Source organism: Pediculus humanus, genomic scaffold (assembly GCF_000006295.1).
Source record: "Pediculus humanus corporis 1103172108278 genomic scaffold, whole genome shotgun sequence".
Taxonomy (NCBI): Eukaryota; Metazoa; Arthropoda; class Insecta; order Psocodea; family Pediculidae; genus Pediculus; species Pediculus humanus.
This window is the reverse complement of record NW_002987847.1, coordinates 451,964-469,197: the sequence shown is the minus strand read 5'-3', so window position 1 is coordinate 469,197 and position 17,234 is coordinate 451,964. Positions and strand designations below refer to the sequence as shown.

At 30.0% G+C, this 17,234-nt stretch overlaps 3 protein-coding genes across 3 annotated transcripts; 2 read left to right on the top strand and 1 right to left on the bottom strand.

The window, feature by feature from the left end:
- Nucleotides 1-1,643: 1,643 nt before the first annotated feature.
- On the bottom strand, nucleotides 1,644-2,387 carry Phum_PHUM507210 (ubiquitin-fold modifier 1 precursor, putative; the record flags this gene model as incomplete). Its single annotated transcript, XM_002430960.1, has 3 exons — nucleotides 1,644-1,726; nucleotides 1,820-2,007; nucleotides 2,374-2,387. 3 exons carry the CDS (start codon nucleotides 2,385-2,387, stop codon nucleotides 1,644-1,646), a joined length of 285 nt encoding a protein of 94 aa, XP_002431005.1.
- Nucleotides 2,388-2,597: 210 nt separating this feature from the next.
- Phum_PHUM507200 (Heat-shock protein 105 kDa, putative) lies at nucleotides 2,598-11,024 on the top strand (the record flags this gene model as incomplete). The annotated part of the gene is made up of 14 exons (XM_002430959.1): nucleotides 2,598-2,704; nucleotides 7,301-7,499; nucleotides 7,647-7,769; nucleotides 7,987-8,220; nucleotides 8,336-8,451; nucleotides 8,556-8,758; nucleotides 8,871-9,022; nucleotides 9,107-9,341; nucleotides 9,432-9,688; nucleotides 9,781-9,960; nucleotides 10,051-10,290; nucleotides 10,385-10,528; nucleotides 10,624-10,761; nucleotides 10,848-11,024. The coding sequence occupies 14 exons, from the start codon at nucleotides 2,598-2,600 to the stop codon at nucleotides 11,022-11,024; spliced, it is 2,505 nt and encodes an 834-aa protein (XP_002431004.1).
- Nucleotides 11,025-13,058: 2,034 nt separating this feature from the next.
- On the top strand, nucleotides 13,059-14,528 carry Phum_PHUM507190 (zinc finger protein, putative; the record flags this gene model as incomplete). The annotated part of the gene is made up of 2 exons (XM_002430958.1): nucleotides 13,059-13,173; nucleotides 13,411-14,528. 2 exons carry the CDS (start codon nucleotides 13,059-13,061, stop codon nucleotides 14,526-14,528), a joined length of 1,233 nt encoding a protein of 410 aa, XP_002431003.1.
- Between the last annotated feature and the right edge of the window lie 2,706 nt (nucleotides 14,529-17,234).

Genomic DNA, 17,234 nt, shown 5'->3' with positions numbered 1-17,234 from the left:
TCGTATGTGATCGTATTACGTAATCGTTCATTTCGCGCGCTTTTTTTTTTTTTTTTTTTAAATGAATTTAAAAAAGCAAAACAAAACAAGAAACAAACGTGTCTTTTTACGCTTTCGTCTTTTTTTTTTTTACTTTTTTTCCTTCTATCTAACGAATAATAATAATAGTAATAATAATAATAATAATGATAAAATTCGAGACTGATATTCATCATTCCAAAATTTAAATTACTTTTCTTAAAATTTTCTTTTTTTTTTTTTTTTATGCAATATATATATATATATTTAAAATATTTTATACGAAAAATTAAAAAACAATCGATTAAAAACAAACGAACAAACAATCAAACAAACAAACAAACAAACAAATGCATTTTTTATTAATACTCTTTACACATAAAAGAAAATTCGTGACAAAATCGATTTTTTATTTAATTTTTTTAGTAATAATTTTAGCACTATTATTACTACTAATATTATTATTATTATTATTATTATTATTAATATTATTAATATTATTATTATTTTATTTTTATTTACATTGTAAATGCTCAAAAAAAATTAATTAATTAATTAATCGAATCAAACTTCTTTCTTACACGTGTGTGTGTATTATTTTATTATATTAAGATACGCTAGTCATAATTTAATAATAATAATAATAATAATAATAATAATCGAATAAGTATTTGTATAAAATAGTGAAAAGAGAGAGAGAGAGAGAGAGAAAGGTGCCATTTGTAGTAAGGGGGGGAGAGAGAGAGAGAGAAAGAGAGGAAAAATAAGAAAGGGGGAAAGAGTAATAATAAGTAATAATAAATTTCAATATTTTATTTTTTATTAATATATTTATATATATATATATATATATATATATATGCATAAGTATATGTAAACAGTATATTTATCGCTTTAATAAAATAAAAATAAAAAAATTTAATCAAATTAATTTAATTTTATAAATTATTTAATAATAATAATAATAATAATATAAAAATAAGAAATAAAAAGAATTTTTTGTAGTGGCTTTATCACGTGATTAATTATAAATATTATGTGAGGAGGGGAAATGCATAAGAAGGGAAAAATGATTAATAAAAAGCTCAAGAAAATTTGATTTTTTGTCGCTTGAACAAAAATTATTATTATTATTTATTTACTTTTTTTTTTTTTAATGACAGTTTATCAATTGTAATGGCTGACAATTTTTTTTTTTTTTTTTTTTTTTTAATGAAGAATTTTAATTTATTCGATAAAATACACAAACACACACATAATATATTATTTATTGCATTTAAAATTTTCTTTTTCGAATAAATGAATGAAAAGGGAAAAAGAAAACATAAACATTTCTCTTTTTTTTTTATTGATTTTTTTATTTTTGTATTCATTTAATTTAATATAATTAATTATTATATATAAATATATATATATATATATTTTGTTTAAAACGAATAAAATTTTAAATTTGATTTATTTTTATTTTTAATTATTTTTGTTTTGTTTTTATCGAGAATATCGAGAAAAGAGGTGTTTTGAAAATAAATGCATATTTCACAGCTTTGAAAATGGGGTGGAAGAAAAAAAGTACTGTGTAACTGTTCACTTTATAATGTCTTTCTTTTATTCTATTTAATTATCACTCAGCTTTTAATTAATTTATTATTTCCTACTCTATCTCTGGGTATTAACCTCAATTCTGATCCATGTTTAAGAAAAACGTTTCCTGTGTAAAAAAAAAAAAAAAAAAAAAAAAAAAAATTATCGAGTTGTTGTTGTTTTTATAAAATGATAAATCAAAAGTAAATATTTAACATACCTGCAGTTTGTTGAGGATTAATCCCAATACCATCATCTGTGATTATAGCCGAAGTTGCTGGTGGAACTTTAAATTCTTCCGCTGCAAATTTCAATACTGCAGTAAATGGAGTATTTTCAGGTACGTTTAATACTTTATAAGGCAATTTCGGATCGGATGTCAATGTTATTTTAAACGTTACTTTCGCCCTAAAAGCATTTCAACATATGTTTCAATATGTGACAACATAACCTAAATTGGTTACGATTTATAATTAATTTCAATTTAAAAAAATGGAAAAATAATTTTTTACATAATTAAATTATAAACTTACGCCATATTTGTTAAAAAATAAAATTTTTTAAAAACTATATCGGGAAAACAAAAAATTGCACTTAAATTATTTTTAAAAAAAAAAATAATAATAATAATAATTGAATGCTAATGTAATCTGACAGAATATATGAAAATAGTAATAATAAAAAATCTTCTGCTACGAAATGAATATTAGTTTTAAGAGAACGTTATGATTTTTTTATAAGAAGGCGGTGAAATCAAGTACTTCGCATGCTTACTTTACGGAGAACATTATAGAAGGTTCTGGAATATTCTTCAATTAACAAAACTCGGGCTCACAGCTTGGTGAAGCCATTTTGTTTTCCATGTGGTTGAAGAGTGATGTACACCGGTTAATTTCTTTTGATAATATTTAAGTTATAGTGAATAAAAAATTGTTATTATTATTATTTATTGAAATTGTTTAAAACGTGTATTAAATAAATAGAGAATTTTTAAGAAAATGTCTGTCATCGGCATAGATTTCGGAAACGAGAGTTGTTACATAGCAGTCGCTCGAGCAGGAGGAATCGAAACAATCGCTAACGATTATTCCCTCAGAGCCACACCGTGAGTATTGATTAAAACCAAAAAAAAAAAAAAAAAATTTATTTTTATTTTTTTTTTCTTCTCTCTTCAAATGAAAAAGGAAAGAAAATTTTTAATCGACTAATATACATTATTTACATGATGGGTAATAATAATAATAATGATATAGAAATCGTTCCCATTAATTTTAAATATGAGTAATCTTATTGTTTCCTTTTTTCTTGTATTGATTTTGTTTTTGAAAAAAAAAAAAAAAAAACCGTTAATTGAAATTTCATTTTTAATTATTTACACAACTAATTGGAACTCTTGTAATCATTATTTAATTACATTTTCCCCTCCCAAGTTATGAATATCATATACATAAATTTTATATTTGAAAGAAAAATCATCATCTCACTACAGGATTTCATTTCATTTATAATCGTATGAAAATAAACTTTTTTTTTTTTCTATTAATTACCACAGACGTGTAAATAATTAAAAAAAATTTATTTGTTAAGAATTAAATTACAATGATATCATTCAATACATCTTATGCAATCAATGTTATTTCAAATGTAAAATTAAGTTTTTTCTTCGATTTACCCACTTCATTAAATTCAATATTAAAAACAAACAATTTAATAATTAATATTTATATTATATATATATAATTATTTATTTTATGAGTTTTGACTTGTTCAATGCTATTCTCTTTCTTTTCTTTTCTTTCTCTTTCAATTGCAACAAGATATTTTTTTTTTGCTAACTTTTGATTGAGTGTATCGAATGAAATTCATTTCGCAGAGATATCATTATGAGAATAATTTGTGTTTAAACTGTTGAAATGTTATTCATTTATTTTTATAGTTTTTGGCACATGTCACATGTGTAATGTGAATAATAATAATAATAATAATGATAAATTCATCAAAATTTTTCTTCTTCTTCTTCTTCTTCTTATTGTTTTCTTCGATGCACTTCGAAGATTAGATTTTGTAAACGAGCGAGAAATCCACACGATTACTCTCACCCTCTCTCTCTCTCTCTCTCTCTCACAAAGTTTGAATTATTTTTAATTTTATATTTATTTTTTTTATTTATTTCTGTCAAATGATTCAATTTTGAGGTGTGTGTTATTGTTAATTTTTTTAATAAAAAAAAAAAAAAAAAAGGGCCTTGAGAAAGTTAACCTAATACAATATATATAGTCATTCATGGCTATGAGTTTTTCGATGATATTATTTTTTTTTTTATTTTTTTGTAAAACGAAAAGAAAAATTATTATTATTATTATTATTATTATTATTGTATAGAGATTTGGTTGTTTGTTTAGTTATTGATTTATTCGAATAAGAGTCTTTTTTTTTTTTTTTTTTTTCATTTATCATGAGAATCATTAATTTTGTTTGTCTCTCTTTCTCTCTCTCTCTCTCTCTCTCTCTCTCTCTCTCTCTCTCTCTCTTTCTCTCTCTCTCTTTCTCTCTCTCTCTTTCTCTCTCTCTCTTTCTCTCTCTCTCTCTTTCTCTTTCTCTTTCTCTTTCTCTCTTTCTCTCATATTCGAACAATCATTAAAGAAATGTAAGCTATTGTGTTATTCGAGTAAGGGGGGGGGGGGAAATTGTCATTTTATTATTTTAACATTATCCTTTATACGTCACTGTTTGGTTTTAATTTTTTGTTTGTTTGTTTGTTTGTTTGTTTGTTTTGAAGTAAAATCACATTTGATTAAAAGTGAACAAAAACGTACGAATAATTTAATTAATTAATTAAATAAATTTAATGTGTGATACAAATGAGTAATTAACTAATTAATTAATTAATTAATTTTCCACCTATTAGCCGGCCAAAAATAATAATAATAATAATGATAATAATAATAACAAAACGAAATCTTTCTTAAAATGGAAGGTTTCATAGGGGCCAAGGTCTGAACGGGTCGAATTTAAATTAATGATTGGGAAAAAAAAAAAAAAAAAAGAATTTTTTTTTTTATAAAGCGTACGTACGACGAATAATATTTCAAGGCGATATGTGTTAGAGAGAGAGAGAGACACAGAGAGAGAAAGAGAGAGAGAGAGATATCGAAATAAATAAATAATATTATCGTTTTTTTTTTTTTTCTGTTTTGTTTTATTATTATTATTATTTTACTAATTTTAAAAATAAAAATAAATAAATAAAAGAAGAAGAAGAAGAAGTTAAAAAATAAAAACTGCATTACGATCATTACGATTACGTTTATTAGCGTAAGAATTGCGCAATTGGCGTTTAAATGCGGTTAAATACGGTTGTTTTCGATGGTTGTTATACTTTTTAAAACATGTTATAACCACGCCAGAACCACCATTTATGATTTGTCTCTCGTGTGTGAAAGAAAGAAAGAAAGAGAGAGAGAGAAAGAAAGAAAGAAAGAATTTTTTCTAATGGTGAAAATGACTGGGGAGGGAGGGAGGAAGAAAGGAAGAAAGGTAGGAAGGAAAGGGAATGGACCGAATAAGTGAAAAAAAATTATCTCTCCATCTCTCTCTCTCTCTCTCTCTCTCTCTCTCTCTCTCTCCTCTCTCTCTCTCTCTCTCTATCTATCTATCTATCTATCCATCTCTCTCTCCTCTTTCTTTGTCTCTCTCATCTATCTATTCATCTATCTATCTCCATCTATCTCCGAAAGAGAGAAACAAACGGACTCGGTTTGATTACGATGATTTCGTGGCAGGTGCTCTCTCACAGGTATTATATATAGGTAACGTGTAAAATCATTAGGGAAAAAATTAAATGAAAAACGAGTGTATAATAAACGTCGTCGTGCTAAAAAAAAAAAAAAAAAAATATCTAGGTCGCCCACATTATCATTATTATTATCATTATTATTTCTATTCGATTTCATTGACTTTACACGTTTAAAAAAAAAATCTAATTGAGAATTAATAAATAAATTTGTTGTGAGGTGTTTTGTCTCTTCTCATTGTTTGCTAATGCCAATTGTTAATTGACTAAATTATTATTATTATTATTGCATATTTTCGACGAACTGGTGGCGATGATGATGATGATGATGATGATCAATTTTGTCTTTTTCTCTCTTCTTTCCTTTTCTAATTAATTAACAGGTGGGAAAATAAGTTCCTGTTTCAGGTGGGGAAAAAATTTCCTGTTGTTCTATTATCATTATTATCGTCGTCGTTGTTGTTGTTGTTGTTTACGTTCTATTTAATGTCTCGTAAAATAAAATAAAATAAATTATTTTTGTTTTTTTAGGCTTTGGGGTGTGAGGGAGAGAGAGAGAGAGAGGGGGGGTGATGGTGATGGGGAAACTGGGCAAAGTCGTACGTGTTTCATCATCATCATCATTATTATTTCCACCCTTTTTGAATCGATTTTTCTTGCATAAGGATTTGGATAAATTATTTAAGGATTAAGCGTGGGATCGATCGCTTCATCTCTTTTTTAACGCCTTAAATGCAACGAAAGATTTTTTAGTCAGGCTCAAAAAAAAAAAAAAAAAAAATTCAAGTTCAAAAATTATGGCGTAGACGATCGTCCTAACTATACAATTCTTTTAACCATAGAAAATTTGGCGTTTGTTATTGGGGGGGGAGGGAGCAGGGGGCAGGGAGAAACGTGCGGATTACTTTTCGCCGCTCCGTTCCGTATCGATCGATCGTCGATAAATTTAATTACGATCCCCCTTGACCCTCCCCCTCCGTTGAAATTTTCTAACCTACGATTTATCGAACGAAAAAAAAACGAAAAAGGTCGTCAACCAGGTTTAAATTAGTTATCACGTGTTTAAATTCGTTATCACACGTGCGCACGCGCGCGAGAGAACTTATATGTATTCTCTGTAGTGATAACGAATTCGACACGGATTTTCTCTCTCTCTCTCTCTTTTTTTTTTTTTTTAAATTATTGATACAAAATTGGAAATGATCGAAATGGGGGGGGGCCATCCTTTCATCGATTCTTCATCATTATTATCAGTTTAACGGGGTTCCTCGGGGAGGGATTATTGAGGGGGAGGGAGGGGGTTTGTTTTTAAAGCGCGAAATTTGCAAATGAATTAATTTTTTTTTTTTTTAAATCCTTGCAGAAAATAAATAGGGCGTAACGGTCGAGAGAAAGAAAGAGAGAGAGAGAGAGAGAGAGAGAGGAAAATTAAAAAAAGATGGAAATAAATAAATGGGGATAATTTTTGTTGTTGTTGTTGTTGCCAAGTTTCATGGATGTTTAACAAATATTTTAATTTTTTTATGTTTTAAGTAAAGTGTATCCAGTCGAATTTCTATTGGAAACAAGGCGATCTGGAAATGGTCGTTGCCGAAATTGGCGCGATTGCATTTTTGTGTTGGTATTTGTTGTTCTATTAGCCATTTTTGCAAGGATCCGTGTACTGCTGCCACTACTACTATTACCACCTACCATCTACCATCCACCACCACCACCACCACCACCTTTGCTATTCTCTCTCTTTTTTTTTTTTTTTTTTTTCTCGACCAAAACGTGGGATGATTTCGTGTGTGTGTGTGGGTTGGCAACATTTGGAAAAATGTAGAAAGCGAAAAAAATTCCAAATTGCGAATTCAATCAATATTTTGTTGTTGTTATTAATAATAATAATTTTTTTTCTTCGAACAGATCATGTGTCGCTTTTTCGGACCGAAATCGAATCATGGGGGTGGCCGCGGCCAACAAGCGAGTCACCAACATGAAAAACACCATCGTTGAATTCAAGAGACTTTTAGGGAGGAAATACAACGATCCCTACGTTCAACACGAACTTCAATACCTTCCGTTTTCAGTTGTTCCTAATCAAGATGGATCTCTCGGGATTAAGGTGAGGAGGAAATGAAAGAAGAAGGAGAAGGAAAAGGAAAAGTCGTCACGTGACGACGCATGGAAAAAAAAAAATTGAATTTTTAGCTTCTCGTGCTTGGGTGGTGTTGTCGTATTGACCTTTGACCTTTTTTTTTCCTTTTCGCAGGTGAATTATTTAAATGAAGAACACATATTTACTCCGGAGCAGATCACAGCCATGCTGTTTACAAAATTAAAAGAAATAGCAGAGAATGCACTTAGAACCAAAGTTAACGACTGTGTTATTTCGGTGAGTTGTTTTAATTGTTATTATCATTATTATTATCATCATCATCAAAACTTGTTTTTGTTGTTTTAATTGCATTGTGTTTTTTTTAATGTTGTACGTTTATTTATTTGATTTCGCACGAGTTTTTTTCTAAAACTTGTTTCCCTTGACTTCGTTAAATATTTTTTAAAAAAATCACAGCAACAACAAATCGATATCATTTTTTCCCGTTTCGTAGGTACCCTCTTTCTATACGCAAGCCGAGCGTAAATCTCTCCTTGATGCGGCTCACATTGCTGGTCTCAATGTGCTAAGGCTTTTCAATGAGACAACGAGCACAGCTCTTGCTTACGGCATATACAAACAAGATCTTCCGAACGCGGAAGAAAAACCCCGAAACGTTGTTTTTGTCGATTGCGGTCATTCCAGTTTGCAAGTTTTCGCAGCAGCTTTCAACAAGGGAAAACTTAAGGTACGACGACGACGACGACGATGACGTCGACGCACCTACATCCGGTAAATTGAACATATTTACACGCCCGTACAAACTTAATGTTTTTTTTTTTTTTTTTTACTTACATGCGTAGATGTTGGCGAGTGCTTCATCGTCGATAGGAGGAAGGGATATCGATCGAATATTAGCCGAACATTTTTCCAAAGAATTTGTTAGTAAATACAAAATCGATCCGAGGAAAAATGCCAGGTGAGTTTTCTTTCGTCGGCCATTTTCGCCAACATTTTTAAAAAACAAATTCGTACCAACGCATTCTTATTTAATTTGCTTGACGTTTTTTTTTTTTTCGACAGGGCGTACCTACGTCTCATGACCGAAGTGGGAAAGTTAAAGAAACAAATGAGTGCTAATTCGACAAAGTTGCCATTAAATATCGAATGTTTCATGGACGACAAAGATGTTCATTCGGACATGCAAAGGTCCGACATGGAAGAACTTTGCGCGGGACTCTTTCAAAAAGTCGAAAAAACTCTGACGAAATGTTTGAAAGATTCAAGTGAGTGGGGATACGATGAACGCCATTATTATTATTATTATTATTATTATTATTATTATTGGATTTGTTGAGTGGGATAACTCTCTCTCTCTCTCTCTCTCTCTCATTGCAGATTTATCTCTAGAAGAAATATACGCTGTAGAAATCGTCGGTGGTTCGACCAGAATACCCGCTATAAAAAATTTAATCGAAGAAGTTTTCAAGAAACAACCGAGCACGACTTTGAATCAAGATGAAGCCGTGGCCAGAGGTTGTGCACTCCAGGCAAGTTGTGCCACCATGCCATATCCCAATGCCAAGTTATTTAAAAAAATTTTTATTATTATTATTATTATTTGTGTTCAACAGTGCGCTGCTTTGTCTCCCGCGATTAGAGTTAGAGAATTTTCCGTCGCGGACATACAAAATTATCCGGTGACGTTAAAATGGGATGCGTATCCGGGAGAGGAAGAGGGCGAGATGGAAATATTTACTGCCAATCACGCGGTTCCCTTTTCCAAACTCCTCACGTTCTATCGTAAGGAACCGTTCAGCGTTCACGCTTTTTACAGTCATCCGACGTCATATCCGGATTCTTACATCGGTAATTTTTAATTTTTTTTTCGAATTTTCTTTCCAAAAAAAAGGGTCGTGGAAAACTAGTTTCGAATGAATGTAATGATTTTGTTTTTAGGTAAATTTACCATAAAAGACGTTCGCCCGACTGTGGATAACGAACCCGCAACGGTCAAAGTCAAAGTGAGAATAAACTTGCACGGGATTTTGACCGTGGCAGGAGCCACGCTAACGGAAAAACTCACTCAAGCGGAAATTGAAGCGGAATCAAAGGAATCCATGGAACTCGATTCGAACAGTCAAGAACAACAGGATCAAAATAATTGGATGGAAAATGGCGAAGAGCAGGGAAAAGACAAGGACCAAGGCAACGAAGTATGAAATCCTTTTCTTTTTTAAATTTTAAATTTCGAACGAATGACGATAATGATTGATTGATTGATTGATTGATTGGAAATTTATTTCAGGATGAAAACGATCAGAGTAAAGATCAGCAGCAGTCGCAGTCGCAACAGCAACAACAGCAACAATCCGCTGATAAAAAAGAAAAGAAGAAAAAATCACACGTGAAAAAAATAGATCTCAACATCGACACGGAAACTCACGGTTTGACCAAATTACAATTGGATAGTTTTTACGAATTCGAAGTTTGTACATTTGAAATAGCCTTTTTTAAGCGGATTTTCGATTCAATATGGCGGATTTTGTTCAATGATTTTACAATTGATTGATTACAGTGTAAAATGATTGCCAACGACAGACAGGAAAAGGAAAGAGCGGATGCGAGGAACGCAATGGAGGAATACGTATACGATTTAAGGGGAAAACTCGGTGACGAAGCCCAGTTGGCTTCGTTCGTCAACGATGCGGATAGGGATTCGTTGATGTCACAGCTCAACGACATGGAGTCTTGGCTGTACGAAGAGGGAGAAGATTGCAACAGGCAGATTTACATAGATAAATTGGATCAGCTTAAGGTATCGACGATGATGGAATCCGGTGAATCGAGAGATCGATCGATCGATCGATGTATCGAAGTGAAGTCTTACATTTTTTTTTTTTTTGTTGCAGAAACTCGGAGAACCGATAAAAAATCGCAAGATCGAAGCGGATATAAGACCGACTGTGATAGAAGATCTCGCTCGATCGATACAACAATCGTACAAAATAATAGATCAATACAATAATAACGACGAGAGATATAATCATATTCCCGTGAGTTTTCCCGTTTTAAAATGTTTATTTTTTAAATTGTGATTGATTGATTGATTGTGATTTGATTTTTGTGTGCTGTTTTCCACCGCGAACAGGAGGGTGACATAAACAAAGCATTACAAGAAACTCAAAAGGTAGAAAAATGGTTGGACGAAAAAAGGATGAAAATTCAAAGTACTCCAAAATATGAAAATCCGGTCGTGACGGTGGCACAAATCAGACAGGAAAAACAGGTGGGTTGGTGATTGGGATTAAAGATTGATTGATTGATTGATTGATTGATTGTCGATGAAATATTTATTGTTTTATTTTGACGCAGGCTTTTGAAAATTTAGTCGCTCCAATATTTAACAAACCTAAACCCAAGCCGAAAACGGAAGCTCCTCCACCGACTGCTGCGCCGCCATCATCGGAAGATGCAAATAATAAAGCCACAGGTGATTCAGTCGAACCGAACAATTTCGAAGAACCAATGGAAACAGATTCGTTCATATAAAAAAAAAAAACATGATGCGAATAAACAACACACAAGCAAACAAACAAACAAACAAACACACACATACACACTCACACACGCAAACAAACAAACAAAACAAACAATTAAAATAAAATATAAAATAATAATAATAATATAAATAAATAAATAAATAAATAATTACAACTAAAATAAAAATAAAAAATAAAAAAAAGTTTGAAAATAAGATGGCGGACACGACATTGGTTTATCGACAAAATCGGTCTCTCGTTTATTTTTTTTTTTTTTTTTGAATGTTTAACATGCGGGAAGTATCATCATCATCATCAACATCATGTCCGACGATTGATAACATAATCAAGACATAAGAGAGAGAGAAAGAGAGAGAAAGATAGAAAAAGGAAAGAAGTTAGAAAAAGAAAAGAAAGAAAGAAAGAAAAAAAGTCGAGTTGCAGACAAACAAAAAAATTTTTTCCTGCTGTCACGTGACAGCGAGTCGTTTCCACACGTTCCTAACACGTGGATGAATTTAATTTCTTTATAATTAATATTTTTCTTTTCTCGTTTTCGTTTTATTTATTATTATTATTATTATTATTATTAATAATAATAATCATCATCATTATTTATTATTATTATTATTGTTGTTGTTGTTTTTACAACGTTTTTTTTTTTTTTCACCGCTCTCTTTTGAAAAAGAGAAAAGGCGACATTTTGTTTTTTTTTTTTTTTTTTTTCTGTTATCATTCACATCTTATCCTCTTGCATTGATTTTACTATTATTATTATTATTATTATTATTAATAATAATTTTTTGTTTATTTTGATAAATAATATAAATAAATAAATAATTAATTAATTAATTAATGGTTTTGCTGTTGGAATAAAATAGTAATGAAAATCGTGTTTTAAATTTAATTAAAATTTTTTTTCTGTCTTTTCTCATTTAGAATTCTTTTTATCGACAACAAAAAATTAATAATAATAATAATAATAATAATAATAATAATGAGTCGTGTGGTTTATTTATTTTTTTTATTTTTTTATTGAATTAAAATATGAAGAGAGAGAGAGAGAGAAAATGGAAATTATTATATTTGATTGCAGGTTAACGTTGATGTCCGTTACGTATTCTTCTTAATTTCGTCAGTGAGAGAAAGAAAGAGAGAGAGAGAGAGAGAGGGGGAAAATTTTTTTATTTTAATATAAAGAAGGAATAAAATGTTAAAACACCGTCCGCCATTTTGTATCAATTAATATCCTTGAATATTATCATCATCGTTATAATATTATTATATAATATTATTATTATTATTAATATCAATAATAATTATAAATAAAATTAATTAGAAGGAGAAGAAAAAGTAGAAAAGAAAATTCGATAGGAAATTTTTTTTAAAAAAAAAATAAAAAGATTCTGATTTGACTTGTTTTTCGTTACGATGTGCGTCGTCGCGAGTTTACGACGACAAAAGGAGGAAGGGAGAGAGAGAGAGAAAGAGGGATAGAGATAGAGAACAAGGAGAGTAGGTAAATTTGTCGGTAACGTTTTTTCAAACGCGTTAATTTTTTTTTTTTTTTTTTACATTAGTGACACGTCGACTCGAGTTGTCTCGATTCGATTTTTATATTGTATTTATTTTAAAGTGTCATTAGAATTTTGTGTTTATGCGTCCGAGTATTAATTATAAATATTTATGAGATGCAAGGTATTATACAGTTTATAAGTTATATCGAGTGAAGGTATATCGATATAAATAAGGAAAGAAAGAAAAAAATTTTTTTTCAAAGGAATCGATTTTTAAAAAAAAACAATATTGGGAGTCAATATTTTTTAATTTTTTTACACGATATGGAAATGTAAAAGAAAAAAAATTTTACATTATAAACGTTGGTAGCGGTTTGTATACCTGATTGATATTAACCTGAATTGGTTAATATTCTTATTATACGCGTCGATTATTTTTTATATGGTTTTTATTTTTGAAGGAATCGATAAAAGCGTTTGAAAAATAAATAAATTTCTCACGTACCTGAATAATATAAAAGATTAAAATGGAACCAACAAACGCTCTACCTTTTCCGGAGGTGGATATAAAAGTTGAAGATGTGGCCATTCGATTTGATGATGATGGGGTACAAAACGAATACGTCGGAGATTTTAATTCAGGTACGTGATTGCGTGCATGCTTGCGTGAGTGCGTGCGTGCGTGCGTGCGTGCTTGCTTGCGTGAGTGCGTGCGTGAGCATGATTTATTATATTTATTCATTCGAACATTTGTTTTAAATTACAACGAGGGGTAAATGCTATATTGAATGCTATGATCCTCCATGTTGAATTTTCTTCACTCCCTTTGTTTACAAATTTTCATTTAATATATATATGTTTTATTTTGTGTGATCATAGGAGTGTATTGTCCAAATCAAGAGCCAGGACCATACAACATGCCACCACCACCACCAGCACCAGATAATTCGAATAATAATTTTAATTATCATTTTTTATCACCACCACAAGAGGCATATCCGAAAGAATTGCCCAAACGTTTTCCATGCACTCAATGTCATAAATCATTTTCTCGAAGTCATCATTTGAAAAGTCACATGAGGACACACACAGGAGAACGTCCATTTGCATGCGATTTATGCCAAAGATCATTCGCCAAACATTCTGATTTGACGAGACACAAACAATTTGTACACGGATCAGTGACAACATTTTACATATGCGAAGAATGTGGGAGAACATTTTCGAGGAAGGATCATTTGAAATCGCATTTGTTAACACATAAGAATCGACCGTTGAAATCGTCCGGGGAAAACGACGACGATTCATTCATAAAAACATATTCATGCGATAATTGCGGGAGAGCTTACATTCGTTTGGAAAATTTGAAAAAGCATCAGGAGCAACGTTGCGAAAGCGTCGAGAAATCGGGAAATATATCAAAGACAATCGTGGACGATTTGAAAGACGAAAGGATAACGGAAAAAGTATTCAAGGGAATCAATTTTCATTTCATGAGCGTCAACGACGTGAAAAATCGCGTCGACAACACTCTCAGATCTTATCCTTGCGAATTTTGCAGTCGATTGTTCATAAGGAAAGATCATTTGAAAAATCACGAGAGAACGCACACGGGGGAGAGACCCTTTCAATGCGAACGTTGCGACAAACGTTTTGCAAAACGATTCGTTATGACCCGTCACCTGAGAAACGTTCATCGTGTCAACACGAAAATGCACAAATGTCCGGATTGCGATAGAATGTTCGCGAGAACGGATCATTTGAAAACTCACATGAGGATTCACATATTGGCCGCCGTGAGAAACAAAACGAAGAGCAAAGTTCACATTTGCGGTATATGCGAGAAAGAATTCACGAGGAGCGACAATTTGAAAACCCACATGAAAATTCACTTGTTGGCCGCTGTCAAACTCCAACAGCAAGATACAAACAATCCTCATCAAGTGATGAACAACGTTAATCCAAACGAACCAGAAGAATATAAATTGCCACAGTAAACACCAGCAACAGCAACCATTAAAATACTTCTCATCCTCTCTCTCTCTCTCTCTCTCTCCTACCTATTCAACATCTATTTCTTATTCGTCATCATAAAACTTAACCGTTTCTTTCTCTCTCTTTCTCTTTCTCTTAAATGGCTGTGAAAATTTATTTATTTTCCAGTTGAAATTTAATAATCATAATAATAATATTAAGAAGAAAAAGAAGAAGAAAAAAGTATCATTATTATTAATATTATCCACAAAAACAAGAAAAAAATAACAAAAAAAAAAAAATTTAAAAATAACCAAAAACTTATATTATTAGCGTAAATTTATATATATATATATATATATATATATATATATATATATATATATATATATATTCACGTAAATTATTATTATTATTATTATTATTATCATTATCATAACTTGTAGTAATATTTATTAAAAGAAAGAAAAAAAGGGCTTTAATAAAAGTCTTATAAATAATACGTCATTATTATACGTCATACATTCGTAAGGGGTTCGTCGATACTTTTCCTAAGGAGGAATATTTACTCCCTTCCTCTCCCTTCTCCCCACGTATCGGAATTAGAAGAAGAAGAGGGAACCCCCCATACGAATCCGAGTCGTAATAATAATAATAATTAATTAATCAATCAATCAATCAATCAATATCATCCGAATTTTTTTTTTTTTTTTTTGCGTGCCATTTGATGCAATTATTTAATCACGTTTAATTAATAATAATAATAATATTAATTCATCATCATCATCATCACCGTGAGAACGTGACGTATGTGTGTATGTGACGTCATAAATAATAATCACATTGAAAATTTATTTTATTGCATTAAATAAATAAGTTTATATATATTTATGTATGTATGTATGAATGATATTTTATAGGGAGAAAAGAAAAAGGAAAAATTCGGATTTACAATTTATAATTAACACGAATGAGTATATATATATATATATATAAAAATATATATCGATGTTATTCAAATAATAATTTATTATTTTATATTTTTTTTAAATTATCCTATCAAAACTATTCGATTCGATGTATCGATCGATGAATCGATGAATCGATTAAGGATTTGGAAAAGACATGGGAAAAAAAATTAGAAAACAAAAATTTTTTTTTTCTTCACTTTATTTATTATTATATACGTTATATATAATTAAATGTATAAAATGGCGTGACGTGTGTGTGTGATGACGTCACGATCGAATCAATCCGCCATTTTGTTTTTTGTTATTTATAATCATCGGTCGTAATTATAATACAAATATAATTTATTTATTTATTAATAAACTAATAATAATAATAATAACAAAACAATAATAATAATAATAATAATAAATTCACATCGATCGATTTGTTTTTATATATATATTACTTCGTTTATAATTTAACATTTATATATAAATATATATATATATATATATGTGTGTATGTATATTCGTAAATAAATAAAAATATTTTAATTTTTTCTTTCTTTGTTTGTTTGTTTGTACACGTATGTATATATATATATAGGAAAACGATGAGGATAAAGGTAGGGAGAGGACAATGGGGTCGGAGGGGAAGAGAGGGAGGGAAGGGTGGGGCAAGTGGGGTGAACAAACAAAAACTAATTAAATGAGCACGAATATTTTTTTCTTTTTTTTTTTTTTTCATTTTCTCATTTTATTTTATTTTATATTTACAACGATTGAATTTACGTACGTTCACGCACACGCACACGCACAATAACCCTCCCAGCACACTCACACACACACACGTACGCACACGTGCATACGTGCGCAAATGCATGTAACCAACCCACAACCCATCCATACATTTCCCATTTGAATACGATCCAAGTGTCCGTGCGTGCGTGCGTGCATGCGTGAGCGTGTGTGCGTGTGCGTGTGCGTGTTGTAAAAAAAAAAAAAAACGCGTGGGAATAAATCGTTATCATTTATTACAATTATTATTATTATTATTATTATTATTATTATTATTATTATTATTATTATTATTATTATTATTATTATTATCAAAGTCGTTTTATGTGCGAGTTAAAACCGCACGCGTTTTTTTTCCAATTGACATAAATTTCATTATTATTATTATTATTATCATTATTATTATTATTTACATTTAAAAATATATTGTACGTTTGTACTTCTTTTAAAAACTATTCTTTTTTTTTTGAAATTTTTATAAACGCGCGCGTTTTTTCAAAAAAAAAAAAGCGCGCGAAATTTTATCCTTCCTTTCTTCCTTCCTTCCTTTTGAAAAATTAATTTACTTATTGATAATTATTATTATTATTATTATTTTGTAATCATCTCATCTAAAAATTTGAATACGTTTCGCACGCGATTTTTAATTATTATTATTATTATCATTATTTAAAAAAATAAATAATTTGGTAAAAGAAGGCGAAAAGGCCGAAAGGTTTCGTTCGTTCCTTTTTTATAATAATAATAATAATAATAATAATAATAATAATAATAATAATAGTATGAGTTAAAGTCGTGATTTGATCCTTTTGAATTTTATTAAAATGATTATATTCGAGTCGTGGGAACAAAAAAAAAAAAGGAAAATGGCGTTCGTCAGTCATCGTTCCCCCTTTTTTTTTTTACTTACTCACTCACCCTCTCTCTCCCTCTCTCTCTCCCCCTCTCTCTCTCTCTTGTTCAGTCATCTATATCGAAAAT